Source organism: Triturus cristatus, chromosome 3_2 (assembly GCF_964204655.1).
Source record: "Triturus cristatus chromosome 3_2, aTriCri1.1, whole genome shotgun sequence".
Taxonomy (NCBI): Eukaryota; Metazoa; Chordata; class Amphibia; order Caudata; family Salamandridae; genus Triturus; species Triturus cristatus.
The window spans coordinates 585,805,597-585,823,099 of NC_140584.1; the positions used below are offsets into that span (position 1 = coordinate 585,805,597).

The 17,503-nt window shown below is 47.2% G+C and overlaps 1 protein-coding gene across 3 annotated transcripts in view; it reads right to left on the bottom strand.

Annotated features, from left to right (window-relative positions):
• NHSL3 (NHS like 3) overlaps positions 1-17,503 on the bottom strand; it is a 353,065-nt gene that overhangs the window by 197,040 nt on the left and 138,522 nt on the right. The window contains exon 1 of one of the 3 annotated variants that reach the window (XM_085648383.1): positions 2,493-2,660. The exons of the other annotated variants lie outside the window; for them this stretch is intronic. Coding sequence (XP_085504509.1) covers positions 2,493-2,547 — 55 coding nt within the window. The 5' untranslated portion in view covers positions 2,548-2,660. Of the gene's footprint in view, positions 1-2,492; positions 2,661-17,503 lie in introns of those variants that run through there. 3 annotated transcript variants of the gene reach the window in all.

A 17,503-nucleotide genomic window follows, 5' to 3' on the forward strand; every position in this document is an offset into this window, starting at 1 on the left:
TCAGCGTCGACGCCCAGCATCAGCGTCGAAGTCAAGCATCAGCGTCGACGTCAAGTATCGACGTCAAGCCTCAGCGTCGACGTCAAGCCTCAGCGTCGACGTCAAGCCTCAGCGTCGACGTCAAGCCTCAGCGTCGACGTCAAGCCTCAGCGTCGACGTCAAGCCTCAGCGTCGACGTCAAGCCTCAGCGTCGACGTCAAGCCTCAGCGTCGACGTCAAGCATCAGCGTCGACGTCAAGCATCAGCGTCGACGTCAAGCATCAGCGTCGACGTCATGGCTCTCGACGTCATGGCTCTCGACGTCATGGCTCTCGACGTCATGGCTCTCGACGTCATGGCTCTCGACGCCATGGCTCTCGACGCCATGGCTCTCGACGCCATGGCTCTCGACGCCATGGCTCTCGACGTCATGGCTCTCGACGTCATGGCTCAGCAGCCTCCTTGACGTGGGCCTTTTCTTGGGTCGACGGAGAGCATTGGCGTCACACCTGCTCTCGACGTCGCCGTCCTCAATGCTGACCGGCTGGGGAAAGCCCCCGAGGCCACAGCATGGGACGTGGTAGAGGACCTACCCTCTCCTTACCCAGGGGCTGAAGAAGAAGCCTAAACAGGTGTCAAACATAAGACACAGGCAAGCACAGAAGATGAACTCTGTGAGCTTCAGCTTTGGCCTTTATGACCTACCGCAGTCAAAGCACTTGCTAAACAGGTGTTCAAATCCGATGCTATAGAGGCAAGCAAACTGCAGAAATTCTGCCAAAAAACCACAGCAGAATGTAGAGAAAGGCCAAAGACGTCGAATGAAACTTCAAATCCAGAAAAAAAATCACTCAAAATGAATAAAAGCTCAAAAAATGAAGAGCTAATGCTCCAGGGTCCTGCCAGCAGGAGCCGGAAAAAAGAACTGAAAGTAACTTGGGTTGGCTGTGCATCCTGGGATACCGGGGGTCTCTGGAGAGTTTCTTAAAGGCACGGTATCCCTTTAGCAGACACATAAGAACAGCCTATAGGGCTTGTCTGTCCACCCCTTCCTCTCTATTGTTTAAAGGGATTTTGGTGAAGGGAGTGTGAGATAATAAAGGAACATGTCAAATGTGAATAAAAATGACATTTAAACTTTATTTTGGCTTTTGTGTTCACTTCAGAGGAAGTGCTGGCCAGTGCAGCCTTGTTGTGATTAGGCTGTATTATTTTGTCTGTCTCTTAAGTGTCTTTGCAGGTTTGCAAATGCGGGACAGCTTAAGAGATATTTTTGATTGCTCCGGGGTCCCCGCACATGGGCGGGGATTATTCATAGATTATGACTATACACAGAGATCCCCTACTACAGAAACTGACATACAGAGCTGGAGCATGACCCCGTGCACTGATGTTTTGAGGGGTTCATCTCTTCACAGTGGCAGCCAAAGCACGTCAGGAGTCCATGAGACCCCCGCACTCCAAGCTCTTAGAAACTCAGAACATCGGTGTTATTCATCCAGTGTTTAGAGCCCATGCCCCATGTCTCTGGGCCCGAACCGGACACCGCTCGCAGCAGTCTCCTCTTCTCCCTCGCTGCCTGGGCGGCTCTCCACTCTCATCTTCCCTCACCCCGCCTCCACCACTCCTGACACCCCTTCCCCTTCTATCATCGCAGCTCACACACAAATCAATACAAGGGAGAAGTGCCCGGGGATTCCTGAAACCACAGGGGAAAGTGAGAGGGGGTGAGTGTTTTGGGTGAGGGCGAGAACTGGAAGGCGTGAGAAAGGGGCGGTGAAGGGGACGTAGAGGACGAGCAGGGCGCGCGGAGGTATGCAAGGATGCAACATCACGAGGAAAAGCCCCTAGGAGGGACTGGTGGCAGTGCAGAACCCCCCTCCCCCCCCCCCCTCACACACACACACAAACCGCGCGGCCTCTGCCCTCACGCAAGCCCAGAGGAGCCCGGCAGCTCCGCCTCGCTGCAGCTCCGGCCCCCCCCTCTGCAAGTAACCACATTAACTGAAGTGTTAATGAGATGGCGTTAAGAGGTGCTGTCCATCTCCTGCGCTCTGCAGGTCCACTTCCACGCCTTACGACTCCAGAGTCCTCGCTGTACCGGCCCGTGAGGTGTCCTCTCACTCACGACCTTCACACAGACACGAACTGTGGTCCGGAACACCAAGTCCCCGTGTCCTGCGCCCTCTTACATTTACCTCTCCCAGCCCTCTTCTCCCACTTCCACCTTTGTATACCCCACTGCCTCTCACCCACTCACTGAAGACTCTCGCAGCGCTTAGTGCCTTTGCCCGTACGTTGAAATCACCCCAGATCTCTGACTATTTACTCATTCTGTGTTTAACCCCGTCCTTTCCACCCTCCCCAGTTTCGAAGCTACGAATGTCCCATGTCAAACTCCATTGATAAGGAAATGCAAACAGCACTTCACAATAACACCTGGACCTGGGCTCCCCTCGGCCCCACCATTGTGCCACAACGCCAGGACTGCCCGGAACCACAGCGGTACTCACCCTTCTTGAAGAGGGACAGGAGCGACGACAGGTTTCTCCCCATGAAAACCACCATGTCCCAGGTGTGAGGGGTGGAGAGCCCGGCTGCAGCCCGAGGGGTGCTGGGGCTGGACGGGCTGGGGCAGCTGACCGGAACAGAGCTGGGCTCAGGCTGCTCTCCCCACCGTGCAGGACAGTGCTTACCCCGCAGTATCCATCCGAGAGATCAGCCTCGAACAGCAAGCCCAGGACCACAGAGTGCCACAGAGGAGATGCGGGGAAAGGCTTCCGACAACGCAGCTGACCTCACAGATGGGAAGAGCAGGGAAGGGGCGGGGAGAGGAGGATGGACCTAGAGAACGGACAGAAGAGGACGGGGGAAGGGGATGGACCAGAGGAGGGGCAGGTGCAGCAGCATCATCCCGCTCCCGCCCCCCCCCCCCTACAGAGTCCAGACACGCACAATGACCCCGCACGCCCTCGCCCCGACAGAGAGGGCTGTGTGAGCGGTCTTTGGGGGCACAAACACCGGGGGAGGGTGGGCCAACGGTGGAGGCAGCCCCGGAGCCTGGTGAGCATGGCCACGAGGGGATGGATGCCGGGATGGGGCGGGGAGCGTCAAGCCTGGAAATACAGGAAAGTGCAGAGATGCAAAGTTACTGTCAAGCAGGAATACGGGCTCTTAGGTGGGCTAGAGTACCGACTTTGAAGCTGGGAAACTAAGGTTCGAGCCACGGGGTCGACTGCGCATCCTGTGATTCTGGGCAAATCACTTAATCTCCCTGTGCCTACCAAAAACATGAATGTGTCCTTGTGTAACGTAATTGGTGCTCATGTAAAGCGCTCGAATAGCCTCGGGTCGAGTTCGCGCTATATAAATCTGCAAAAAAAAAAAAGTGCCCAAGGGAGAAGGGAGGTGAGGAAGAGAGAGAATAGGTGAAGGGACATAACCACATCACATGTCCCACTACATGCCAAACTTTAAGCTTTTACATTATTCCTATGTACAAATGGGAGAAAATGGCAAAAGACACAGAAAAGTGAGCACGAAAGTGTGGACAGCCTACTTTTGAGACAAATTCACTCTGCCGACTGGGTATCGAAATGTAAGAACCCCCCAAAAAATGTTATAATTCACAGCCTGACCTGCTGATCATTCTGCTCAGATGGAGAGATTCTTTTTGTCAAAAAGGCTGCAACAAGACAGATCAATTCTTCCTATCGAAAACGGAGCAAATTAGGAAATAAAATTTACCAATGAAAAAGACAAACAATGTACATGACTAATCAAGTGAACTAGATCCAGTCAATAAGCCATCCAACACACCACGCTCGATACAACGGATGTTCTATCCCACTTTAAATTGCTGATGTAAGTCTAAACGCTCATCATGTATCCTGCAAAACAAACACGGATCCCACCCTGCCCATCTGAACATACACTGAGTTCCTTAAAAGACTGCACAACTTTTGCTTCTACTTCTTCTTGTTCATCAACTGCTTAATGAACAGGGCACAATGAGAATATATTGAACTAACACCTTAGAAAAACTTAAACACAAAAATTGAGAGCACTGTAACAGGATAACTCAAAAGGCTAATCTCATCAAGAAAATGTACTATACCCAGTGAAAGGCCATGGCATATAAACATCTCTGTGAAATGAGGAAAAAAGGGACATACACCTAGTATAGGACACAAACTGTGCGTCTGATATTACAGCATAGCATGCTTTGAACTATGAGACACAGCGAGTAATACTCTAAAGAGCAAAACTTTCTCTGACGTGTGCAGGAAAACAAAAAGGTGAGGATTGCAATACATTAATTAATCTCAGCCACTCCTAATTACTCTGGCCGCATTCCGTGCCACTGTTTTTTTTTGTCGACAATGCTAACTCAGAAAAAACAGCAACATGCAAATCAGCCTTGGTCCTGCTTCTATATGAACAGCTCAGCTCAAACTACCAGATTATGCCCCATATAGATACGAAAGCAAGCAACCTCAGATTGGATTTTGCCTACTAAAGCCTCATCAGTAAGGTGTTGCTTGATTCTTGTCCGACAGTGAGCAACAGACACCTACTTGGGCACACTAGGTGAGAGAAGTGCTTAATTTGTAGAAAATAAAAATAAAGTAAGTGCCAGGGCCCTCGTGAGGAGGCCTTTGCAGCTTCCACCACCCATGGCCCCCGTCAGTGCTGCCAAAGACAGTACCAACACACCTACTAACCATCACACTCCTAGAAGCGTGACAACCCAGTCCCCCAATGCTATAAGAATAACTTGGGCAGCAGGTATTAGTCTTTTTTTAATATATATTGAATTAGTAAACATTGTTTGTGCTCATCTCTGAATCGGACAAACAGAGCCACTGTGTGGCAGACTGTCACAAGTGCAGGTGTTAACAATTAAGTGCCCATGTGGAGCACCGGATATCACTGGCTCAAATTAAGCACTGGGCGAGAGTAGGGCACCACACTGGGCAACACAAAACGGTAATGGAAGAATGATATATAACGACTGACAGATGTTAAAGAACTTTCAAAAGTATGAACTAAAGAGTCATGTTTACAGTTCTTTCAGACAGCAACAGGACTGTGGCAGCTTTAATGTCCATCACTAAGGAATATCTTAGGCAATTAATACAAAACTCCATGGCTAGGTGAGCAGCCAAAGTTACTAATGCAGGTCTGCAACTAATTACTTTTTGAGTGACAATACATTAAAGAGTTTAGGGTCACCTCAGGGTTTGTGGTAAAACGGGATCAAGGATAGGCCTGGCTTTTTTTCGGAGAAAGACTGAAATGTAGGCGGTCCTGTAAGCAAAGCGAAAACAGGCAAAGTTCAAGAGACATAGACTTAAGTGTGGAGGGTGGTGTGCCGGGTAGCTGAACTTAAGGATGTTGCAAACAGGTGTAGTTTAACCAGGGGCCTGGGGTGGTGGACTGACAACAGGGCCAGAACAAGAAATCCATGAGGGACGGCTTCAGCGCTGGTGGAGCCCTGTGCAACAATGTTTGTTGGCGCCCCCCCCATGACCACCTTCATCACGGATTCCCTCACTACCACTCTTTAACAGTGCCCCCCCGCATCTCCGTAACCATTCTCTCGTACAGAATGCATTTAAATTAGGTTTATAGCCCCACTCATACCAGTTTAGGGTGTCAGACTACTTTACATCACACATACATTACACAGAGACAATCACGTGTGTAAATCAGTGAATATGAATGTTACATAAGACACAGGACTACAAGGTGTAGGAGTTGCAAGCCATCCATGCTGATACAGTATACTGTGAGTGCTTGGTCTGGAGAAGTACAAACTCAGAATTTAAAAAATAACACCATAGTTGGGGATTACATTTCAAAATAAGAATTGATTTTCTCTTACAGAAATGAACCCTTTTTGCAACATTAGAATAATGAAAGACTGGAGGTTGGGGGCATCATAACGCTCTAATCGATACCTTGTAGTCTGCATGCTGGTCTCTGATGACGGTTATTAGCTCACTATTCCATATTAGGATCTTAACTTATGCACTGCAAGCAACAAAAGAATCTGACAAAGCACTGACCTATTTACATTATATATACTTTGAGCTCTGCATGGTACACATCCTTTGCACCAGGCATATTAACCCTCTGCGCTACGTTATGAGTCACATTTTCCAGTCGACTTAACTCCAAACTCACTCCAGGAAGAACATTGATCACTGGAGCCATCTTGACATTTTTATTGCTGTATGAAATTTGCTGGAGGCAAGGAACGCCGCAGCAGGCGCCTTTATAACTATAATATACTTGCAAAGATAACGCCCCCCACGAAGTCAGCATCCAGTGCATTGGCACCGGTCTCACCGCGCTAGAGCCGGCCTTATCCATCATTTTCAAAGTTGTGCTGCAAAGGTCTCGGAGGCCCGCCGTGGTTGTGGCTGTGTTTGGCTGCAGGGCCAGTCCATGCTGTGCTCCAAGTTTGCACATGGGTCTGGGTGTCTGTGTTTTTTTTCTGCAGGGCAGTGCCTTGCGTATAGTGGTCTTCAAACATTGGCAGATGGGTATGGGCCTCGCTGTATTTCGAAGCTCTGCTCTGCTGGCATGGGCTGCGGATTCACAGGAGACCTCGGACTTCATGTGTTTATCTGCAGGAACAGCAGGTCTCTGCTGTGGGCCTGCAGGTGGGTTTGAGTCACCCTGCTGGCGACAGCTGGGCTGTTGTGTGCTCGCAGGGGCTGTGATCTGGCAGGGAACGCGGTCTCTCGGTGTCTGGCTGCAGGCTCGTGTCGTGGCGTCAGTTTGGACCCATTAAGGGGGTCTGGGCATCCGTGTCTGCCTGGCGGGCAGCGCCGTTTGGATTGCAGTGCTGTGCTGTGTTCTAGGCAGGAGAGCAGGGGACCCTCTATGTTGGATGACTGATGTGCAGCCCTGTCGAGGGCTGTGATAAGGCGGCGGCGTGCCCTGCCCGTGTTTAGCCTGTGTGGTGTTGTCAAGAGCTGTGAGACTCACAGGGGCACGCGCTGCCCGTGGAAGGCTAGAGGGCAGTCCCTGGAGAGGCGCGAGCCGGTGTGAGGCTGGCGGGCGCGCTCCTCCCCGCCCCCCACACTGTCTGCCTGCAGACTACAGCTCGAGCCGAAGAAGATGGCGCTGCTCCGCTGCTGCCCCCCTTCCGAGATCTGATGAAATGTCACCGAACAGCTCACTTGGAAGGCGATACTGTGGTAAAACACCTGCCTGGTCCATACTCTAGGTGATAGACCACCTCAATGACTCCACCTGATTTTCAGTCCAGTTTCTTGAAGTTCCACCCCCTACTCACTTCAGTCCCGTTTTGTTAAGTTCTCACTCTTGCAGTCATACACTAGACGGGTATCTTAAAATGCTTTAAATCGTACAGAGTAACATAGAACAAACGGAATGCCAAGCATTTTCTCCAGATGCCGGGCCTCGTAGAGAGTCCACCGGGCAGTGAGTTGCTTCTGCCTTCTTAGGTCGAGCATTCAAGACCTCTTGTATATACTTTAGTATATATACTTTAGTATAAACGTGTATGTGTATGTACTTTGTGGGCTCTGGAGATCAGCCCTAGTACTTGTCTGCTTCCACTTAGGGACTTTTTTCTGTTCAACTGCCTCTATTTAACTATCTTGATAGAAAACGACCAGCAGAGGTCAGTACAATACCAGACTGACTTTAGCATTCGCTAGATTCCAGTCCATAGACATTGTCCCCCACGAGCACCCGTAGACAATAATATTTTTTTCAAATCTTATATTTTCAGTGATATGACCACAGAAGGCCCTGCTTTTATATTAAAAACAGAGCTTTGGACTATACAATTTCCCACTAAAAGGCAATTTTTCTCTCCATGTGTTCCCATACCTGGCGTGTCACCCAGTTTGGTGCTTACTTTCCCTCCATGTTAAAGAACAGTAGAAGTTTCAGCACCCAGGCGAATGTGCTGCATAGCTAAATACATATAAGGTCCCAGTGGCGAGACCGATTGCATTGCAAATGCTTGTTCCATTTACTCTCCCAGATCCTCGAATACAGAAGCTTTCACAGGAGAGCAGAGACTCTCTCTAAGCTTTGCTGACTCTCCAGTGGTAACTGTGGGTCGAACCGCCACAAAGTTTACTCCGTCTCAGTGGTATGAAGGTCCCTAGGGTATCCGATTGTCGCTTAACACCTGCTACTCACTCCACTCCCTTTCCCTTGGAAGGGAGTAAAAAACCCAACTTCCACTCACTGAGCTGATATCAGAGTGGAGAAGTCAGAAGGGAAAGCAAAGACTTTGGTGTCCACATCAAGGACAAAATTTGCACCTAGGAAAGCTGGGCACAGTCTACTACTTTAGGTGGCCTCGAAATGACCACAAGAGACACTAGTCTGTCACGAACATGCAAGCCAAGATATCCTCAAAAGAACTATGGAGTTTGGAAGGTGAGTGTTGTGCCCACCTTCACAAAGCGACTATCACTCAACCAACACGCCCCCTGACTGAAAGCAAGAGGCAGGATGGAGCTGGGTGTCGTGCTATGCTACTGGAGTGGTAATTGCCTCCAGTGCCTACTTGAGAGTAATAAACAGGAACTATCCCTTGGTGTCAATGCTGAAATGGGAAGTATGGAATGGAACGATTACTTTGAAACTCTACATTTTCGTAGTGGCTGGTCCAATTTTTAGGTCTCGCTGGCGTTGCAGCGCGAAGCGCTGCCGCCAACGAGAACTATTGTTGCCCAGATGCCTCTCAAGGGAGACAGACCGGGGCACGCGCAGCGATCGAGGTCTGTGGACGCGCACACACACACAGACACGCGCGCGCACACACACACACCCCGCCGCTGCCGACCCCCCTCCCCGCATCCGCCTAACGCGCGCGCGCACTCACCTGAAATACTCATAACATACTGCACGGATGACACGAAGGCCGGCTCCAAAGACCCCAGTGATCTTGCTTCCCCTCACAATTGTAAGTGTTCATCATTTTAACGTCACTTCTCATATTGACTTTAACCCCTCGGGCTTGGCTGCATTTTCGCGCACTGAACCCGGGTGATTGGTTGGCTGGCTGGCTTGCGGCAGGTTCCTGAAGTTCTTCACCTTGCAACATACCAGCAACGCTCAGACGGCCTGTCTGGAGGGGAGATTTGAAGCATACTGCGACCGGGCCGTGTGGGCTGCGCACACGGGCAGAAGGGAGGGGGGGCTACAGCTGACGGAGGGCTCTTGTGCACGGGATTGTTTAGTGTTGAGTCACGCTGAGAGCAGGCCAGTCTGCGCAGTCGGATCTCCCTGCTTCGAACCTGCATTGCCTGCTCTTCCTGACTACAACCTGCACATGTGCTTCGAAATTGCGCCTGCTTGCTCTCCTTCAAAATGGCACCGCTTGATTTCTCTTCTTCAGGACCGCATAACCACCTCTCTCTGCTTCCGAACTGCAGTCCGACATCGAGTTCTTGGTGTCTCAAACCAGGCCTTCCCTGCTGTCTCTCTCTGCTTCAGACCAACCCATCTCTTCTTCCCCTACATTGGACCGGAGCTCCCTATTTACGACATGGTTTGCTCCCTGCTTCGACCATCCACTGCATGTTCTAGCCACCTAAGTGTACCTACCAGCAGCGCGCTTTCCCGCCAACTTCCGGTGCCTGCACTCCCGAACCTGCACCTCCTGCTCTCTCTACCGCAAACCTGCACTGTCTAAATTATTAATCCTACACTGCCTGTTCTCTCTGCCTCAAACATTGAATGCAAAGCAAACGGTGGTGTCAGTGGTTGGACTACGGGAGTGATTGAGTAGACTGGGACAGAGGTGGCCGTCTGAAGCTAAAACTTGCACAGCCTGAAAGTGGAGCCAACTGAAGGGAGTGTGTGGCATGGATACATAGTGTACAGTACACTCCTAATTAGAGAACAGGCGTAGGACGTGGAGAAGTAAAACATTAAAAAAGAATGGATATTTAATGAGGCACTTTTTAAAACAACACTCCCGGTCTAAGGATGCGTCTGTCTGCTCCCCCGGTGACACGAGGCATGTCACATGGCAGCTTCTGTTGAGTACATGGTGACGTCACTGGGGGATCACTACTGCGGAGTTGTTGTTCCTAGCTGTGCAGATTTGCACAGGTCCACAGCGTCAGAACGGTTAGGACATGGTCTCAGACAGTAGCACTCTCTCTCCAGAGTGTGCCCTGAAATAGGCCACTCAACACTGGGGTATGCTCTCAGTGGTGTACAATGGCGACCACTGAAAGTTATTTTTGTCCAGAAGAAAGCCTCCAATCTATGTAGCATGACCTAAACACATGTAGACCAGCAAAAACACTCAAAAAACATGTTTTCGACCAGTGGATGCAAATTGTGTTTTTCTTTCCCATTAAGTCTTAAAAACTCGTTACTTCTGTTGTTACACAGTATATCTTATTTAGCCGGTAAAAATAGTTTCTTTGATGCGTTTCTCCTGCTGCAGGCATGACATGCTTTCCTGCAACATGTAGTGCCATGTGCACTTACACTTTCGAAGCAGCCCAGGGCAATAGCAGCCGCTTCTTTCAAAGGAAATAGGTCTTGCATTTACAGGACAGGAGCGATTGCCATTGTAAATGACAATGGCTTTCATTTATTTGTTAATTATAACAACAGATAAATAAAAGGTATTATCATTTGCAATGCCAATAGCTTAAACTCTTGCTAATGCGAGACCTATTGCATTGAAAATGCTTGTTGTCATTTGGGCCAAGTTTAGTCACCGTGGTATGATTTTATTTTTATATAATACTTTTTCAATTCACTGAATTGGTTTAATGAGTTATTGCTTGTGCTGTGTCAGTACTGCTGATCCCCAAATCATATTTCCTGACTTTCTTCTCAGTTTCGCGTTACTAAGGATAGGCGAGGATGTCTTGAAGAAATAGTGCTTTCCTAACCAGCAGCTGGTTTTGCATGGTGGTGGTAGAATTTGAGCCAACAAGCAACCCGGATTCCTATATCTACTAACTGTTCACTTTTCTCTAACACTGACGGTAAGAGAGGAGCACCTATTAGCTATGATCTCCGAAGGTAACATCCAAGAAGAACAGTCTAGTTTAGGCAGCCAAGATAGATATTTGATGGTGGCGCGGTCCCCTTCATGTTATGAGATCTACTCATAATACTCACAGGTTGAACGATAGCTCCAAGAGGTCTCTGTATCAGTCATTTTCTTGGATGGCTCAATTTCTGAAGATGGGAGATCAAGAGCCCAGCTACATCACGCTCGATCCTGATTTTGTCAGTAGTGGAGGTGTTGAGGGAGGGATAAAGAAGGAGGTCAACCAACTATACGATTATACAATAGCTACGTTAAGTTCATGATGTTTTCCTACATGCCTACTTTGGCTCTCTCCAACAGGTTTACTACCCCCATTGAGGTAGTAGTGATCCTAGAACTACAATGTTTTACATTTCGTATGCCATCCTTATATTTCCACCCTTCTACAGGGTTGATCAATGGCCATTCAGAACATCAAAATTGTGACAAACACACCAGTGAATTACCTGTCACACTACTGAACAGACCCCCATCACACTATGCAAACAACATAGTCTGCATCGTACAAAGACCGCATCCTGAGACATTATGGGGAAAGAAGAGGGGACAAGGCACTCAAGAATACTCACAGAAGTTGTGAGAGGATGAACCTTCAAACTAAGTCAGAGAGGATGAGAACTGTTGTAAAATCTCAATGAAACAACGAAAAATAACATTTACAAATTAAAAAGCCATGTTTGTAGGCATTGCAAAGGGCCGGGACTGGAGGTGAAGATTATGCCTTCTTACTCAATTTTTTAGGACTTCAGCAGCCATTATCAACTATAGTAACAGTACATTTCCCATGAACCTCTGTGAAAAAAGCCTTAAGCCTGTTTCAAGTAATCAGCGTTTTGCTCAGCGTTAAGCGCTTTAATGCCTTGTCAGGGCTAGTAAGCCCTATATAAACGCAAATACAATACAATCACAGTCCATATCAAGCTATGTAATCTCCGATTTTAAGCACCTCTCCATTTTTCTTGGCTGGTCCAGCAGCATATAAGTATCCCTTCCTTTTGGAATGTAGTTTATTACTGTAGTATTCAAAACAGAATGTATATTTACTGTATTGATTTGAGTCTCTAAATTAGTCCTGGTACTAGCGGCATGTTTCAAGCTAATGACTTTCTTCTTCACATAGTCTACAGTGCAGGTGTCAACCCATGTCAGCCAAAAAACAGTGGGAATAGGAGAGCTCCTTGCGTAGTCAGCGATCCTGCAGAATTTCATACCGGGTACTACGCCATTTCCCCGACAGATGTCCGCGTGGAGTTGCTGGTTTTAACACAGCGAAGAGCCTCCATTGACCTTCTTGATCAGCTGCAGCGGGCTGATATTTGTCAAGGCACGTTTCATTGTGCTTCGGAGCACAACACCTGACAGACGTCTGTGGTAGGCCCCTCTCTCCTGCAGAGGAACGTTTCAGGGCACACAGCACAGGCCTATATATACCTGGAGATAAGCAGGCGTGGTGTCTCACAATACTGCACTGATGGAACCCTCCTAAAATACTGGACAGCATTTTGGTCTTTTGGTTCATCCACACACAAATTCAGAGATTCAGAATTGAGAAGATTTCTCCTAGGGCAGTAAACTGAGAAAGAACCAAGAGTATTTTGAGAAGGTAAAGGAACTCATTCCTTGCAATGAAGAGCCGTATAGAGGTAGTAGACACCTCAGTTAAAATGGTGGTGACCAGCGCCCTAGAGCCTTTTGGGAAGAAATTGTTGTCATGGTCAGCATGCCTTCCTGAGCCACTGCCTAGAAGGGAAGTCCTGGTTTCTCCTAGTGGGACCAATTAACCCTGTTGGGTAAAGCAGGTTCTTACAATGCCAACGCAAACATCAGCGACACAAGTTCAAAGCACTACCTTTGATCTCTCATTAGTATCCTGGTGCTTCACAAATATATTAAGACCAGTAAGAGTTCCTCCATGCAAAAGGAGTTAGACTACCAGTTCAACACAGCAATATTATGATCATGGCCGATTGTCCACAGCATCATCAAAGAACAGGATCATCATCTTGGAATTTGTAATGGATGCCATGCAATTGACTAACTCCATATCTGGAAGATGTTGAATATCCGGAAAGAGCTTAAGAGCGCTCTGTTAAGATTGATGATATCGCTACAGCAACAGCTACTCATCTGGTGGGACACCTGGTGTCTTCCATTAATTAAAGCCATTTTCCCAGGACCACTGCACTATCGAGCCCTTAAGAGGCTGAAGGCATTGCATCTAAGGAGTGAACTGACACTCTGAACAGGCAGCTCTCACGACTGATGGATGGACCACAATGAAAGTTCTGAACAGCGATCTTTGGATCCACCCCAGACCTTCTAATAGAGTCAGATGTCAGCAGATTAGAGTAGGGTACCAGAATCGGAGGGCTATTGACAAGGGAAAAGGTTTCAAAAGGAGAACAAGCATTACATATCAATTTTCGGGAGATATTAACTGGATAATTTGTGGTCAAATAATGGGCGTCATACAGAGCCAAATGTGGCATATACAGAAGATGGACAACATATCAGCAGTGCGCTTCAAATTCCACCTTGGAGGTACTCATGCAAAAGCACTCAGAGCTGGCAAAGGACTTCTGGCATCAATACCTTGAACATCATGTAGAAAGGACAGCAGATTACTCACTGGGCCACCAGAATAAGTTGGAAAATTGGCAAAGCAGACCTTTTCAGGAAGTTTCACCCACAGGTTTTCATTGCACTCATGTACAGATGGGGCCCTGTCAGGAACAGATTATTTGCTTTTTGTCTGGAACATTATCTGTCGCGATACTTCAGCTGGAGACTAGCCCCAGGTCAGTGCAAGGACGCATTTCTTCAAAACTGGACAACTGCGTACAACTATGCTTTTCCACCGTTCACTATGATTGTGCAGGTGGCTGCACCGGCGAGGAGATAGCCAGTACACCTGGTGACTGTAATGTTGACCTGGAGCTCACAAGTTTGGTATCCAGTTCTGATTGAACTTTCCAAGAATTTACTGATCAGTCTCCCCCCACTGACCGAACATTCTGACTAATTCACTAGGTTACTTTTATTGTTTAGGAGGAAGGACCACTCTCCAGTTTATTGTGTGGAGGACTACTGGGAATGCTGGACAATCGCAGGCTTTTCCCAAAAAACGGAGGACCTGATCAGAAAAGAGTGGGCTGGCTGTAAAACCAAAACGTATTGGTTGGCTTGGAGAAGATGGACCAGTTGATGCTTGGTTTGGGGTCTCAATCAAGTGGGGTTCGATCTTGTTCATTGCCTACGTTTTCTTTTATTGTTACGAGATGGCCAAACTTACAGATCAATAAACAATTTTAGATCTATCCTTTCAACAGGCCATACTATTGCGGTTAGGGTGTCAACATGGGAGAACATCCAGTAGTCAGCCTCTCTGTTCCCCAAAACCTTGATACTCTAATTTGTGGAATGTAAACAAAGTACTGACCTTGTTGCCCTCATGGCAACATAAAAAACATTTGACCACGAAAGTTTTGTCTAGAAAGATGGCAATCGGGGCAAAACAGGACTTTTATTTCACCGGGGAAAGACTGAAGTCCATTTGTTTAACAGCTGCTTCAGGTGCCTCTGTCACTTTCCCCAGCTCCCTAATTTCAGCAAGGACAGGGAGGCTTCAGGAGATCGAGAAAGAGAGGGAGGAAGGGGGAAGGTAGAGAGAAAGCGATCAGAGATGGAGGAGAGAGTGGAGAGAGAATAATGGATGGAACAAGAGATTGTGCGAGGAGACAAAGCGTGCGGAGCTAGTTTGAGCATTTTTGCCAGGGCTGTTTTTGCTTCCCAATCCAGCCCTGATGGTAATACTCCGCTGTATAGTTTTCTGTAGGAGTATCTCAGATGTCCGAGCTCTTGATATTTCTAACATGAGGTTTACTCTGCGTGGGATTACGTTCGCTGTTTCTAGAAGCACTACATGCTATTTTAGGGTGATCTCTTCCCCAGAGGTTGAAGAATTCCCAAAACTGAATGTAGCTAAATGCATGAAGAACTAAGAGACTATGATGGAGAACATTATCCCTTCTCTGGTCCTGAAACTACTGCTCGCCCGAACAAAACCTTTCATGACTCAATCATCACTTCTGTCCCGTGATGGGAGATATGGGTCATGCAGGGAGCAAGTATTAATGTGTCAAAGTTTGTAGCACATTCAGTCAGGGGAGGTATGACTTCCAAGGCTTTCACTTTAGGTGCTCGCTTCCAGGAGATTATGCAGACTGGTCATCCGATTCAACCTTCAAGCATTGCTATTTTAATCCGGTGGGGTATGTGGCTTCGCTGGTAAACTATCTTTAAACTGCATGATCCTTGCCTCCAGTCCTGACATATAATAAAACATTTATTATCTAATGAGAAGGGTAGTGTCAGTTCTATTAAGGACATGGAGATGAGGATGTTGCAACACAGCAGAATTATGGCACAATAAATATTCTGATTGGAGACCCTACCTGTTGCAACCATAAGTACGTAATTGTTTTAAGATATTGTTATGCATACAGTCCATTATGAAATACAGTTGCTAACGTATTGCGTGGAACCTTGTTAAGGTAGATAGGGTGCAGGAGTAATGTCTTAATGAGAATTCCTGTTGCATCAAAGGTGCAGAACAAAAACAAGAGCAAGATGAAGCATTACATGCGAAGAGGCTGATGCTGCACAAAGACAGAGGGCCTAACGACCATATATTACATACATCGAAATGGACTGTGATTGGTTATAAAAGACTTCATTTTTTTCCCAGTGGTTCGTGGGAAATATTGTGCTATATTTGCTAATGCTGGAGTAATATAAAGTGAAGTTAGAAGGCACAATCCCCACCTCCTTGTCCTTAATAGAATAGAAACTTTCCTTAACAATAGATAAGAATTTGTTTTAAATTCCACTGTCTATGACTCTAAGAATCACAAAAGGAACATGGATCTAGGGGATCAACAATAGAGAATCTAGTTCTGAATCCCAGGAAAGATTTGAGTACCCTAAAGTTAGACAATATAGCCAAGCCCATTACCCTAAAGAAATTAGGCAATATAGCCAAGCCCATATGTAATAAAAATATTCGGCAACTTCACAAACACTGTAGATAAAGGATCAGCCAGAGAACTACAAAAGGGACTCTTACAGTTTACACTGCCCCTCCACCAGAAAACAATCACCCACAAACACAGAGGAAAGGGCATCACCAGCTTATGCTATATGGGACTCTGTGACAATACAAAGTTAATGGGCTACACTTCCAAAGATAACTTGAGTTAGGTAGAATGTTAGAAGACCCGCAGCCCCTTTGTGATATGCCCAGCAGAGACAACCCAAACATGCATCTAAACCCAAACTGGTGTGGATAGAAGGCCGCAAGAAACCCTAATCAGCCCAGGGCATGTCCGACTGCATCTCCTCTAGGAGCATGTTGGAAAAACCACAGCTAGAGACAAGCTTTAAACTAAAGCAAGTAATCAGTGTACATGCACTACACAAAAACATATTACACTACACTAACATTTACTGAGATAAAACCCTAGACATACCATAGTATTAATTCATGTGCTAAAATACATTGCGTTAGTATATTGGGGTAAATTTGGAAGGGCTTCACAAAGGCTCACACTTTTTTGGTGGCTACTGTGTTTACAACCAGACTTTCAGTCAATAAAAGGCTGCAAGCTGCGGAAGCACCAGTAAGTCTAGCATAACAGTCTGGTAGATACTCAGAGTAGCTCTGCAGGCTTGGCTCTTTGTGCAAATATGGACCAAAAAGTCCAGCAAAGTCTACCAAATGGGAAAGTCAACATATGTAAGGAACTGGATTTTGTACAGGACGACACAGTGTAAAATTGTTTTAAAACTCCCAGTGTCAGGGAGCCTCCCAGTGGCTCTCAACAATCAGCTGCACCTTATAGGGAGGCTAAAGAGACTGGGAAATCAGGGCTGGAAGCCAGAGTCACATTTCAGCTGTTAACCAGGGGGCTGGAATATCTACAGGCTCAAATCTCCCAACAGGCTTGTAGTGGTTGGAACGTTTCAGTTTTCCAGGTACCTGAGGGTGTGTAGAGGCCAGCTGATGTGTACGAAAATTCCAGGGATGAGAATCAAAGTGCATACAATATTTTTTTTTTTCAGTGTTTATACACTGAGAGCAGACTTTGAAACGAGTTTCTACGATTTGAGGATACATGAGTGTAGAGACACCAAACAGTGATCAAGAAAGTCTCCAGAAAGACCCTCAAAGCCCAGTAGCAGGGTATTGGTCCTGCACCAATCCAAGGTCCCAAGGAGGCAGGAGCAGGGCTACTGTGTATGATCGGGGCTCAAAGCAAGGAAACAAAAGTTTTTTTTCGTAAGTGCAAGAATGTAGCCTTGCCAAGCAGAGCCAATACTACACATTTAGGGTTGACCATGGTTGCCACAGTCCTCTGGCCAAACAGGCCCACTCTCACGGATCTC